The sequence below is a fragment of the Felis catus genome, chromosome D3 (assembly GCF_018350175.1).
Source record: "Felis catus isolate Fca126 chromosome D3, F.catus_Fca126_mat1.0, whole genome shotgun sequence".
NCBI classification, from domain to species: Eukaryota; Metazoa; Chordata; class Mammalia; order Carnivora; family Felidae; genus Felis; species Felis catus.
In genome coordinates, this window is record NC_058379.1 from 7,273,807 (window position 1) to 7,288,342 (window position 14,536).

Consider the following 14,536-nt stretch of genomic DNA (forward strand, 5'->3'; position numbering starts at 1 on the left):
TTCTCCACCCCTCCCCCCACTGCGTTTCTGCTCAGCCTTATTTTCTGTCTCCTCCCCTTCCCTCTCCAATCCCCTTACCGCTCCTCCCATCCCCTCCTCCTCTTTCTCCACAGATTCTCTTTCCCTCTTTTCCCTCCCTCTGCATGTCCTCTGTCTCCCTTTCTCTTACGCGTGGACTTGCCCACACACGTGCACACTCACCCCATACACATGCACTTTTTAAGGCAGATAGAGTTTTCCTCTTCGTCTGATATTCATAAATCCCTCTGGTGATTGGGATTCAGGTCTTCAAGTTCTGGATTCCTGGGTGAGATCTACTGTGCCTTTCATTTGTTTAAAAAAGTTTTTATTTAAATTAATAAATTAAATTTAATTAAAAATTAAATTAATTAATTTCAAGTATACAATTCAGTGATTCAACACCTCCATCCAACACCTGGTGCTCATCACAAGTGCCCTCCTTAATCCCCATCACATCACCTATTTCCCCCATTCCCCCCTCCCCCCTGGTAACCATCAGTTTGTTCTCTTAAGAGTCTGTTTCTTGGTTTGTCTCTCTCTTTTTCTTCCCTTTGCTCGTTTGTTTTGTTTCTTAAATTCCACATATGAGTGAAATCATATGGTATTTGTCTTTCTCTGACTTATTTCTCTTAGCATTATACTCTCTAGATCCATCCACATTGTTGCAAATGGCAAGATTTCATTCTTTTTTATCTGTGCCTTTCATTTTGAAAGAAAGATGAAGAAAATCCTGACAAAATCCAACTGTTTAATCAATAAGAGGACGGTTTTTGGCTCCAAGGGTGACCTCTTGGTTACTTAATGGTAGTTAGAGAAAGTTGGAAAGTCTCGACCTCAAGTCTGAGGAGCAAAAGACCAAAACGTCACAAGAAGAAGAAAACTACTAATGAAGCTCAGGTGGTAACAGAAGCTTGTTAAATGGGTTTGTGGAATTTTTCTAGATTTCCACAAGGCCCTTGTCAGCTGAGCTCAGGGTACCTTTGATGTGAGCCACTTATTCTCCTTCTAAACATCTTTCTGATTGTTCCATGACTTCTCACATTGATGTGTTGTTTGTGAAATTTACAGTCAGGAGGCGCACGCTGTCTTGCTTCCTTGATGAAAAGCTTCTAATAATTGGCAAGCTTGGGAGCAGGGGCAGCACCTTCGCTTTGCTGAGGAGACGCCTGCCATGCATGCCTCGTGCCCTCCTTGCATCCCCGATAGCATCATCGCCCTTCACTTCTTTAACTTTCCTTTGCAGTTGACTGAAACCTCCTCCCGTTACGCCAGGAAGATCTCCGGCACCACTGCCCTCCAGGAGGCCCTGAAGGAGAAGCAGCAGCACATTGAGCAGCTGCTGGCTGAACGGGATCTAGAGAGGGCGGAGGTGGCCAAGGCCACGAGCCACGTGGGGGAAATAGAGCAGGAGCTAGCTCTGGCCCGGGACGGACACGACCAGGTGAAGTCTGGTGCTGACCTTGTTTCGGAGATGGTGATGGGTTCTAAGCTGATCTTGTGGAGATGGTGCAGCTTTCTAAGTTGAGGGAGGAGGCTGAGCAGCGTACCTCGTGCTTGGAGCCAGGGAGCTAGTCTTGGGAGCACTGGAAATGAGTAGAAATGTCTTTGCTGGGCTTGTTTGAAGCTGTGACCTGGGGTCCCACTTTGTATCGTCATAAAGATGCAGTTTTGTTCTTCTTGAGTCTACCGTAGTCCTTCGGTCTTTACATCCAGGCCTCTTGGCCTGTGTCAGGGGAACTTGTTTACTGGGACCTTACCAACGATTGCAACTCCTGTTTTGTAGATGACCTTCTGTATGCGTTTCAGCCGTAAAAAAGATGAGCGTTGTTGTACCCTTGCCCTCTTTTGCTTTAATGGTGTGGTTTTTCATCATCTAGTTTCCAGGAATGCGGCCGAGAAGTAACCTATTAAAGATTATAGAAAGCATTTCACTGTGGAAAGGTTTTAGAGTCCTACCCGCCCACAACGGTACCACTTAGCTGTAGCTCTTTGGAGGCATCCCTGGGCCTGTGTCTGGGTCCGAGGGAGGCCACTCACTGACACCCTTGTCTTTCTCAGCATGTCCTGGAATTGGAGGCCAAGATGGACCAGCTGCGAACGATGGTGGAGGCTGCTGACAGGGAGAAGGTGGAGCTTCTCAACCAACTTGAAGAGGAGAAAAGGTGACCTCAAACTGTTCCTTAGTGCAAGTGTGGCCTTTTCCTTCTAAATGACCTTAGGAAAACATTCTTATTAAGGTGTCAAGCTGTAGAACCAAAGGAGTGACTGTGTGTCCGGTAGAAATTCAACTCTTCATCTTGTGCCGGGAGGGTTTGCTTTGATTTGACTTTTTTTTGAGAAGTTTGGAATTATCTAGACATGGCCTGCTAAATTTAACAGCTGCTTATTGAGCACCTGCTGTGTGCCAAACATCCTCTTGAGGTTGGCCTTAGTGTCGTGAAGTCGATTCAAACCCTGCTTCCACCTGGAACCGTTTTTGGTGAGAAGACATTTTGGGTCCATGTTACCTAGTACGTATGTATTTTAAATGTTTGTTTATTTTTGAGAGAGAGAGCGAGCGTGCGAGCGAGCATGAGTGGGGAGGGGTAGAGAGAGGTGGGGATAGAGGATCTGAAGTGGGCTCCACACTGACAACAGTGAGCGCAATGCGGGTGTTGAACCCACGAACAAGATCATAACCTGAGCTGAAGTCAGACTCTCAATGACCGACTGAGCCACCCAGGAGTCCCCAAAGTGACCAAGTATTTATGAAACACCTGTGTATCTAAATAAAACTCTTCTGTCTGGTAAGTGATACAAGGGCCCTGTCCTTGAGAAACTCAGTACCTTGTTAGGAAAACATAACTTTCATGTGAAGCAATTAGAGGATTATCCAGGTCAGGATGGAATCAGGTGCTAAATGGTGTGAGACAGAGCAAGTTTGGTTCTTAGAGGCTTCTTGAGGCTGTGAACTAACACAGTCTCTGAACAAGGTGTCCGCATGGAAACCATTGGAACATTTCTGGACAACAGGACGTTTGTCCTGTCTTGCATTTAATGCTGCCATCTTGTCATTTCTGATGGTAGCAACTTAATTCAGTCGCCATCTGGTCTGTATGTTTAGGACCGTGAGAGGCACCACTGAGGTACGGGATACAGTGGAGGTATAATAGAGTCTCTTATCAAGGAAATTATCTTCTTACTAGAAGGAGAAGTGCTATATGTAGGAAATTTTCTTCACGTCCTAAAAATGGCTACGAATAAATGAGATATAGTAATAGGCCTTTCTAGGCCCTTCTGAATACCAAGGCAACAGTACCATTTGCTTTGGTTCTTAAACCAGCTCTTGATCTGCTGACTGCTGGGCAGGACAAATGTCCTCCCACACTTCCAGTGAGCTTGAGGGGTATAAATTATTTACGATTATATTTCTGATTTAAGAGTAGAATTTTTATTTAAAAAAATTTTTTTTAATGTTTATTTGAGAAGGAGAGTGCATATGTGAGCAGGGGCAGAGCAGAGAGAGAGAGAGAGAGAGAGAGAGAGGGCATCCTAAGCAGGCTCTGTACTGTTAGCGCAGAACCCGACATGGGGCTTGAACTCACAAACCATGAAATCGTGACCTGAGCCAAAATGAAGGGTCAGATGCTTAACTGACTGAGCCACCTAGGCGCCCTGATTTTTTTATTCTTAATTTTGCCAGAAAGGCTAGTGAGTTTGACAGTTTTGGTTTTTGCACATAGGTTATGAATTTTGTCCCCTTTTCTTCCTTACACTCACTTTTGTGAAGATTTGTAATATGGATATTACCTGGATTTTGTCAATCTTCAGGGTATCCTATTGACTTGGTGATAGCATTGGTTGAGACCCACACCCAAATTAGAGATTTTAAAATGGGGGGGGGGGGTGAGGGGGGATGTGACTCAAATTGTTGATAATCTCATTCTCCCAGTCTTAGCTCCCAGTATTGTCCTGGGGCTTTCTGTGTGGGTAGCCTGCTAACCTCACCATAAAATATCAGATGTAGGGTGGTACAAAGAGAGATTTGTTTTCTTTTTTTTTCTGAAAGAGAGAGAGGGTGCAAGTGAGCGAGGGGCAGATAGAATCCCGCAGGGTTAGGGAGAGAGAGAGAAGTGGGGTTCGCTTGGGACTCGTGTTTTAGCCAAAGTGGAGCTCGCGTTCACCCGAAGTGGGGCTGGTGCTCGCCCAAAGTGAGGGCTGGGGCTCATGCTCACCCAAAGCAGGGCTCACGGACTGTGAGATCATGACCTAAGCCAAAGTCAGGTGCTTAACAACCCAGGAGCCCCAAGAGAGATTTGTTTTCTATGCCACTTTTCCCTGTGTTCTGTTACTGTAAAGTAGAAATTACAGACTTGGAATCTCAAACCGATTCCTGTGGTAATCCGACCTTTTCCCTTTAGGCTGATCTTGTCTTGATTAGGTTCATTCTGGTGGTTGCGACAGAAGAAAACCAGTGGGTTTTTCTCAACTCTTAACTCATTTGAAGTTTCCTAAATAGCAAAGAGCTGTTAGATTTATAAACTAGGCGCCTAAAAATGTATTTTCTTTTCTTCCACTATCATCTGTTACGTTCTCCAGGGTATTGATTATAGATTCTTGTTTTGGTAAGGCAAATATATCCCTTGGTTACCTGAAGTGCTTTGTTTTGATTTTGTTCCACAGGAAGGTTGAGGACCTTCAGTTCCGTGTTGAGGAAGAATCCATCACAAAAGGCGACCTTGAGGTAAAACCCCTCCAGCTCTCTACAGCCCTTGTGGGTACCAGTATTGACAAGCACGGATGGGATGATCCTGCCGGAACAGGCGGCAGAGGGAAGGGAAGGAGCCCGGGGCTCTGGCCGGCTGGGCTATGGGCCTAGCTTACGGCTCAGGTGCCAGCACCCGTCCTTGTCCTGTGATGGTGCTGTCCCAACTCCAGTGGCCCAGTCCGATTTTGACTACTCTTTCCTCGTGCCTCAGAATCCAAAATCTTGAATTGGAGTTTATCAAGTCATAAATCTGGCAGTGTGTCCAAGTGAGATTCTAGATATTCCTCTCACGGTCAGAAATGGCATTTTAAAAAGCATGTTTAACCTCATCATAACAGAGCAAAACAAAGTTTTTTGCTTTATCTCAGCTTTGCTTTTCAACTGGGCAGAATAAATTTTTCATAACCCTGTAAAAGGAATAAATGCATGTTTTAGTTGTTTTTGTGAAGTAATTACAAGAGGATAAAACAAGATCAAATTGTATTTCAGCCTCTTTGACTTCCATGGCATATTTTAATTCACAGATTTCCTTTAGCATCAAGTTTCTCGTCTTTTAACAATTATTCATATCAGTTTTTTTTAATTAGATGCCAGAACTAAATGATTTTGATGCTCTTTAAAAACCACTGCTAGATATATGACAGATACAAATTATTAAATTGTTCAAATTCTGCAGATTTCTGGTATTGAATTAATATTTTAGTAAAAATTGCACTTGCCTGTGCAGTTCTCAGAATATACATTTTTATTAAGGGTATACGTTACATTTTGTTAAGAATATACATTACAAGTTAAGAGTCTGTTGATGGCCACACCATGCTTACGTTTCAGGGGCCCTTCCAAATAGGAACTGATTTCTTTGGCAGTTGTCTTTACAGTTGACAACAGAGAGCAAGGAAAACATTTTCTGAGTTGTAGGCCCAGAATTTAATGGATTATTAATAACTCAATAGTCACCTTCTTTACTCATTTCATATATAGTCACATTCCTTTAGTTGACTTTCGTGTTGTTTCCATCCATTTAAAAACACCCCAAAGTCTCATATCATCATCTTATTCATGGGGAACACAGCCCAGGGTTTGTTGGGGAGGTGCAAGTTAAAACCTTTCCATCAGCACTGAGTTAGTATAGTCTGTCTGATAAACTCACTTGAAATTAATCAGTTATATTGAAACCCTAACACGTATGGAAACTTCAGTGGAGTCTCTCCTTTTGTTGTTGCTTAATTTTTTTATTTTTTTACTGATAGCAAAAGAGCCAGATTTCTGAAGATCCTGAGAATGTAAGAGGGCACTTAACTGTGTGGAGATTTCCCTTGTTAACACAGATTGATGACAGATTAAAATGCTTATTGATATACTCAAATACTAACTGCGTAATCTGACCTGAAACATTGACCTTAATATTTCTGTGCATGTGGCTTTCACAGCAATTACGTTTGTATCCAGAAGAAATTGTATGTAATGACTAAGCTCTATAAATCTACGTATTTAATGCATAAGCAAGTGTTTGTTGATAAATTTTGCCAAAAAAAAAAAAAAAAAGGATTTTATCTGGGTGCTTGGCCTTCTCTTAATTCATAACGTCTTCTAATTTTAATAGAATTATTCCAAAAGATGATAGCTAACAGAAACCTAAAACATATTAGCTGGAGGGATTACAGAAATTTCTTCGGAAAGTTTGCCCCAGTGGTCTGATTTTATTCCAATGAGAGCAGAAGGGCATTCTCAGCGCCAGAACGGATTGCCTTTTTGTGAGCTCCCACTGTCGGCCAATGCCTGTCAGTGCAGGTGACAAGAAATTGAAGCGTCTGCTTCTTGCTGCAGTATTTTCCCTAATTGGTGACACTAGAGAGGAGCATTCTTCAGTGAAGATGCTATGTGCTTTAAATTTATTATTATTGAAATGAGGTTTTTCTAGTAGCTGTGCTACCGGGCTTGAAGGTGTTTTTTTTCTTCCTCCCTCTGATTAAAATCAAACACCCAACACAGGCCTCGAAAGCACCCTGTGAGCTGTGCATCTGCCAGCTGGGAGGCCAGCTGAAAGAACCTAAACGCTTTTGGCTTTGTTTTACCACCATAAGGGAATAAAATCAAACCGAAGCTTTTTCTTCCTACCACCACCTGGCAGGTGAAATAGACAATTCAAGACCGAGCTTGTAAAAAAGCCTGCGTTCTGAAGGTTTCCTTTTTGTGAAGCTACTTCAGTGATCTGGGTCTCTTCTGTCCTCCCAAAACAGGCTCCCGCTGCATCCGGTGTCAGTCTGCATGGGACCTCCCTCCTGCCTTTCTTGTGTGCTTCTCGCAGAGCCTTTGCTTTCCCTCTCAGTCCCCGTCCCAGGACTTTCCTCTTGGGATGCTCTGTCTTCCTGGGAGAAAGGAATACTTTTAAAAGGAGGGCTGTCCTGTCCAGTGTAACGTTTTTACCGCACACCGTGGCACGGACGTGGATCTCTCGTTCCCCTGCTGCTGATTGCTCACACACAGCTGTAGAGAGTCCAGCTGGTTTGTGTGCATACTGGCCAGCAAGGAGGTACAGCAGTCATCTGGAAGATCTCAGAGTGGGAAGGAGGTCACGCTGCAGTAGATGCTTGCTTTTTTATCTGGAAGTAGTAGTGACCTTTCACCCAGAGGACACTGAACTTGGAGTCAAGAGGTGAAGAAAGGTTCTGTTGCCTTTTGCTTTTTACTGTTAGTTTTACTGTTCAGTTCTTGAGGCTGTGACCCCAATTACATAGATCTGGATTAGATTTGTTTTTTCTTGTAAAAGCAGGTAAATTGAACAACTTCTGTCTGAGGCACATGTGGACCAAGGGGACTATCCAGACAGTTAGGTTTTGAATTTTTTTTTCCATTATTTTTGTTGAGTGTAAAGAGCTGAAGCAGATGGAGAAATTAAAAAAAGGGTTTTTTTTTGTTCACCTTTTGAATATTCCATGATGGTTTATACATGGTCCACAAGCAACGTGACCTTTGGAATGTGTTGAAATCCCTAGAGAACCACTGGAGTTAGTAAGGATGTTTTCAACGTAAAATATCCGACCTTCTACTTAAGCTCTGCGTTACTTTCTGTTACTTTATTTAGAGTGTGTTGTCATTTTCTCATTGCCTTTAATTGTCCAGACATAGATCTGACCAGTTAGAACCACAAAATACTACAATTAATATAAGTAGTTAGAAGCTACTGAGAGCAGCTCTATCAGTAGGTTTTATCAATCAGTTGATTACGCTGGTAACCTGTTGAGTGGACAGGTGAGCGGGGAAAGAGGTACATTCAGACTGATACCTAGATTATTTCAAATTGATTAAGACTCTGCTGTTAGAAAGAGATTGCTTTCTGGGTTCTCCATCAGGTAATGTCTAAGTAAGTGATGATGGGGAGTCTATGGAGTTTCGAAACACATCAGGATCTGACCAGCTCCTTTTGCATGGAGCTCAAATGAATACCTTTGTGCTGAACCACCGTTTCTCACTTCTGAGCTGGTAACTACTTCATCCTAGGATCAAGAAAATGAGCCCTTTATCAGCTCTAAACTTCTCTCCCGGTCTGAGTCTCAGGGATGTAGCATAATTATTACTGAATTTTCCCCTCATAAATATGATCTCCTCCTTTTTTCCCTGGTGACAAAATAATTTTTGGAAAACCCACTGTTGGAAGGAAACTAGGGAATTAGGAAATGTTGCTAAAAACGTCAGTCCCGTTTCGCTCATCTCCACAAAGGCCACCGGTGTGATTTTCTCAGCTCTGGTTTCTAGATTCCCTTCATTAGGTTTAACTCTCCACACTTGTTCACATCAAATTGCACGCCAGAGTGCTAGGATCTGCTCTAGGGACTTACCGAACTCTTATAAGATTTATGACATGTTTTGCATATTTAGGGGATTAACAAGTGATCATTGTGAGGGTCAATTCACTTCTCAAAGTCACCGAGTCAGTTACATACACATTGATGTCAAATAGCTGTTGTGGGGAGGAGGGAAAACGATAGTTTAGAGGAATATTAACTATTCTAATTTATGCTGATAAACTTCACTTATCAATATAACTTATATTTGGCTGCATGCATCTGACACTTTTCATCTTGCCTCATATGTTTTCATTTGTTTTCTTTCTCAGTAGACTAGCTTGTGTCCCCTGCCCACCTCATCCTTTTGTCCGTAGCGTTCATCCTCACCCCCAGCCTCCCCATCTCAGTCCATCCTCTGCCCTTCTCCATTCCCCTTTTTGTTCATCCTTTGGCGGAAGGTACTGGTGGCTCAGCCTGCATGCCGCTCTCTCTCCTCTTGTGCTGGCATGTCATGGTGGCACTGTTGTGTTCTCTTCCTCTTCCTTTTTACTAACAGACGCAGACCAAACTGGAGCATGCCCGCATTAAGGAGCTTGAACAGAGCCTGCTCTTTGAAAAGACCAAAGCTGACAAACTGCAGAGGGAGTTAGAAGACACTAGGGTAATGGTTTTCACTGTTTAATGAAGCAGATCCATATATGTGAATGGTGATGCCTCGGGGGACGTGCCTTGCAGTTGGCCTAAGCCTTGACCCAGTGGTTCCACCTGAGTTTGGTCTTGGTGCCGTTCAGATGTTTGTGAGCTTAAGCTGATGGTTAGACACAGGTGTTTCATGTCGAATCCTGCGTCAAAGGTAAAGACTCATACCTTTGGTTAACTCAGCCAAAATCAAGATCAGAAACAATACAACTGTATGGACTGCATGGACGTCCACAACCACATTTGAGGCTTTTTGTATTACTACCCTGAAATACGTTTCTCCAGTTTGCCACGAGCAGTCAATTGTCCTCTTGTTCTCATATGCCCAGTGACAGGGTTTTCTGAATAATTTTTTGCTATTGTTGTTTTACTTTCCCTCTCTTTTCCTGCCTTCTTCCCTGACCTTTTGGGGGAATTGAAACGCTGGCTCTTTTGAATGAGAGTTAAGGACTTTGATCCCATTGGCCTTTTTTTCTTGATAGCTGGTATGTCTTGTATTTCCCTCCTTTCTGTCACCAGTAGGTGAAAATCTCAGCAAGCAGGAGGGAAAAGTGTGCTGGGACCAGCATGGCTTCTTACAACCCCAGCTCACTGTCTTTGGCCCTCCGAGCCAATGCGTTAGTCATGTTTTCATTTATTTACGTATTAAAGCACTTATATAGTGCTTACTCGGGGCTGGGCACTATTCTGAACACTGCACCAGTATTCACTTACTTGGTCTCACCTCAATCCCAGGGGAAGTGGTAGTATTGTCACCATTTTACAGATGAGGATACCGAGAGATGGAGAGGTTAAATAATTTGCCCAAGGTTACACAGCTAACAGTAATAGTGGAGCCAGGATTTGTATCTAGAGCAATGGTCCCCAAAGTCTGTGCTCTTGACCACCATAGGATGGAGTCTATTATGGAGGCAGTTTTGTGCTGAAATATTTAAAAAATAATCCAATACCTTTACATATAAGAGGACATGTGTCCACACACACACACACACACACACACACACACACACACACACCCCTTTTAAATCACGAATTTGACTGTCAATGGCTAAATTGTCCAGATTGTTAACTTTAAAATTTCAAAAATCACTGTCTCTGATCAAATTTGGCATGATTTTTTCTTTTGAATTATTAGCACTTGAGGAAATTTCCTTTGCTGAGAAATCATTGATCTAAAAATCTAGATAATTGAATGATTTTTCTTCTCTAAATCATAAGTTTTTGTTTGTTAAGAAGAAAGAAAAGGTTCTCAGTTGGCCTCAAGAGTAAAGGTACTGCCTGTGTATTTGGTAAGAAGAAAGTCCTGGTAGTTTGGTGCTGTTTCTTTGTTACCTGAGAGCCAAAGATTTGATCTGGGAAATACAAGGGACTGATGATAACATTGGGCTCCTTTAGTGAGAATGGCTGTTGAAGGAAGGATATATATGTATATGCACATGTATATACATATGTATGTATGTGTATGTATATATATATATATATATATATATATATATTTTTTTTTTAAGCCCATGAATTCTTCCCATGTAGATAAGTTAGTAAACAACTTGGGTGGATTTTTGTTTTGTTTTTGTTTTTGCTGTCGATAAGAAGGTATCCATTACGACATGGTTTATCCAATTATCTCAGGTTTAACCTATTTTCTTTCTGTAACAAGTCATGTCTTCTATTGATCCTCACTCTTGCTTGGCCAAGTGTGAAGCCAACCAGTGAGCCTCTTGAATTTCTTATCACCTGCCTTCCTTTTAGGAAGTGCTTTAGAATTCCTAAAAGCCAGTAAGGCCAGTTTATAAGCAAGCTTCTGGAGACAGAAGCAAGACTAAGAAATGATACCTGACTTTTATGGCCTGACCCTGGTGGAAGAGGCAGACTTGGGGAAATAAAATGAAAAACAGAAGTGTTGTGAAAATGCTACAAGATAATCACACTATTATTTTGACTTATTTTTTTACTTGATATTTCCTCAGTTTGCTTTATAGTGACTAATTACAGATTCTTATCCTATTGGATTTAATTTATGTTCCTGACCTTGAAGCACTGGGGTTTATCAACGTTTTGTACCTTATTTTGTGGCAACAAACTCTCGGGCACCCTGCCCCAGAAAAAAGTATATAAATAAATTAACCTCTTGAAGCTGGAGCATCTATAACCCTGAAGCATAACACTTACAATCAGCTTTGGAATAGTTACGGACTTCCTTATGCAGTTTTTTTGGAGACCCAGTTGGCTTCTTTTCCTAGTCTTGGGTGGACGTCTTAGTGTCTCTCCATATCACAGCCTGTAGGTGTGCCGAGAAAGTGAAGGAAACCACGGTGACTTTCTGTCCCACTAGAAGGCAGTGAGGGAGAAGAGCCTTCAACCTGGAGGAGTTTTAATCCTTAAAATTGGTTTTTAAATCATTCATGGTCCCTTCTTTTTCCCAGGTTAGGCCAATAATTCATTTTTATGCCCAAAGGTATCATTTCCCACATATTTTGTGTGTTACTCGACTGGCTAACAGGTATCAGAGAGAATTAATTTCCTAAGAGGAAAAGGACACAGTTTAAGAAAGTGTTTTTCATAGTCCTGGGGAGTTTGTTTAAAAACAGATTCTTGGGTGCTATCCCAGAGCTCAAATAGAATCAAAACATGGGAAAGTACTGGGACATACATATATATGCCTTTTAGACATATATCCCAGGAGATTGATTTGCATACTAAAATCTAAGAACCACTGGGTTAGGGGAACAAGATATGTACATTAAAATGCCAATAGAATTATAAAATCTAAAAAGTGTAATCTCTAAAGATTCTTGTGTATAATTGCAGGTAAGTAGTAGTTCTCGTTTTGTCTTCCTAAAAAACAGGTTAATGAATTATTTCTTCATTATCCAGGTGAAGCTTTTATTCTAAAGTTGATGTGGTATTAATTGAAACATTTGATAGGTAATTTCACACGTTTTTATACCAATCATAGCCGACAGAAGTATAATACTAACCATATATATGTAATTGAAAATTCTGTGCTTCCCACACGAACATACTTTTTTAGTAGATAAAAAGAAAAAGAAAATGAGTAATATATTTTATTTAAACTGGTATATCCAAAGTAATATCATCTCATTATGTGATCAGTCTAAAAATTATTAACAAGGTGTCTTCTGTTCTTTTTTTTCCCCCCGAGTCTTCAAAATCTGTGTATTTCACACTGCCAGCACCTGTCACATTTCAAGTGCTCAGTAGCCCCGTGTGCTACTATACCGGACAGCACAGAGCTTTAAAATCAGCTGCATCAGGTAGATGAGCATTTACACATCCTGGGTGAAGCAGAGTAGGGAAAAAACAGGTAAAATGAGGAGGATTCTTTCTTCCAGCAGGCAGATAAAATGAGAAATTGGAAAGCTGCTGTTTCCCTCAACTTACCTGTCAGATGATGGGCACTTCTCTAAAGTTTCTCTAGAGGAAAAAGAAATCGCTTGGAGCAAGTTAAATTCCATATCAGTTTTCAGTTGCTTGAGCATCTCAAGATGGTGGAAGTTTGCCCAAGATGATGACTTACTTTGGAGCTCTCAGAACTGGGCTTCCTCTGTGATGGCAGCTAGAGGTGGGTGAGCACGAGGGCTCGCTGTAGCTCACCGCTGCCTGAGGTGGGGAGTTATTAAAGATCTTCAAGGTTAAAGGAAATTACCAGTGATGGGTTATTGACATGCTTTGTTTCTCTTTGGGCTGCGGTTACTAGGTGGCTACAGTGTCAGAAAAGTCCCGTATAATGGAGCTAGAAAAAGAGCTAGCACTGAAAGCGCAGGAGGTGGCTGAGCTGCGGAGGAGACTGGAGTCCCAGAAGCCCACTGGGGACGTTGACATGTCGCTCTCCCTTTTGCAAGAGATAAGCTCTTTGCAAGAAAAATCAGAAGCTGCCCATGCTGACCACCAGAGAGAAATCACTTCCCTGAAGGAGCATTTTGGAGCCCGTGAAGAGACCCATCAGAAGGAGATGAAGGCTCTTCAGGCTGCCACAGAGAAGCTTTCCAAGGAGAACGAGTCCCTGAAAAGTAAGCTCGATCATGCCAACAAGGAGAATTCCGACGTGATAGTCCTGTGGAAGTCCAAGCTGGAGACGGCCATCGCGTCGCACCAGCAGGCGATGGAGGAGCTAAAGGTGTCCTTCAGCAAAGGGGTCGGAACGGAGACAGCAGAGTTGGCGGAGTTAAAAACACAGGTGGAGAAGATGCGACTAGATTACCAGCACGAAATAGAAAATCTGCAGAGTAAACAAGACTCTGAAAGGTCTGCTCACGCCAAAGAGATAGAAGCCCTAAGGGCTAAGCTGATGGCGGTCATTAAAGAGAAGGAGAGCAGCCTAGAAGCCATCAAGGCGAAACTGGACGAAGCAGAAGACCAGCATCTAGTAGAAATGGAGGACACCTTCAACAAATTGCAGGAAGCTGAAATAAAGGTAAAGGAGCTAGAGGTCCTACAAGCCAAATGCAGTGAACAAACCAAGGTTATTGGTAATTTTACATCACAGCTCAAGGCTGCCGAAGAAAAGCTCTCGGATCTTGATGCGCTTCGGAAAGCCAGTTCCGAAGGTAAATCGGAAATCGAGAAACTTAGACAGCAGCTTGAGGCAGCTGAGAAACAGATTACAAATTTAGAGATTGAAAAGAATACTGAAAGTGGCAAGGTTCGTATTGGCGTCCTCCATCCTTTAAGTTTCCATCTGTCCGTCCCGCTTTGCATTGTGTGTTACTTTTGAGTGGAGCTCGTTCACCTTCCAAATTCCCGATTCTATTATATAGCACGTTGCTTTGTGCCGGCAAATTTCCCAGCTGCGTGTAGCATCCTCTGAGTATCTTGAGTGTGGTTTCTTCTGAGGAGATTAGAGAAAACACTGGCTCAACTATGTGAGTTTATTTTGGTTTCCTGTTATCTGGAAACTTTAGACTTTGTCTCTGGACCAGGCTGTACGCTTTCCTGTTGAAGCTTGGTTCTGGTCTGTCATCTTTTTAAAACAGAGAATTCCCTAAGGTGATGGTGTTAAGATAAATAAATGGAGAGGAAAGAAATTTAAAAGATTACCTCCTCCCTTGCCATTTACGTAATTGTCTTGTCCATAAGGTAATATATAAAAACAGACTGTGGACCTTCAGGCTTGAGTTTGACTAATGGAAATTAACACTCAATGATAAGTAATACTCACAGCAAAATAAGGTTAAGAGCCTGGAGCCCTGGGCATCGCTACTTCTTTCTCCTTGGAGCTTTTCCTATACCACAGTGAGATCATGTTCTATTCCCCACCTTT

At 42.2% G+C, this 14,536-nt stretch overlaps 1 protein-coding gene across 19 annotated transcripts in view; it reads left to right on the top strand.

The window, feature by feature from the left end:
- The window catches only part of CLIP1 (CAP-Gly domain containing linker protein 1), a 125,531-nt gene that overhangs the window by 62,608 nt on the left and 48,387 nt on the right, over positions 1–14,536 (top strand). For 10 of the 19 annotated variants that reach the window (XM_023241361.2, XM_023241360.2, XM_023241364.2 and 7 more), the window contains 6 exons: positions 1,265–1,462; positions 2,080–2,183; positions 4,684–4,744; positions 6,019–6,051; positions 9,113–9,217; positions 12,974–13,918. In XM_023241361.2, the coding sequence (XP_023097129.2) occupies positions 1,265–1,462; positions 2,080–2,183; positions 4,684–4,744; positions 6,019–6,051; positions 9,113–9,217; positions 12,974–13,918 (1,446 nt within the window). The remainder of the gene's footprint in view (positions 1–1,264; positions 1,463–2,079; positions 2,184–4,683; positions 4,745–6,018; positions 6,052–9,112; positions 9,218–12,973; positions 13,919–14,536) is intronic. The other 9 variants (XM_023241367.2, XM_045042011.1, XM_023241376.2 and 6 more) reach the window with 5 other exon arrangements.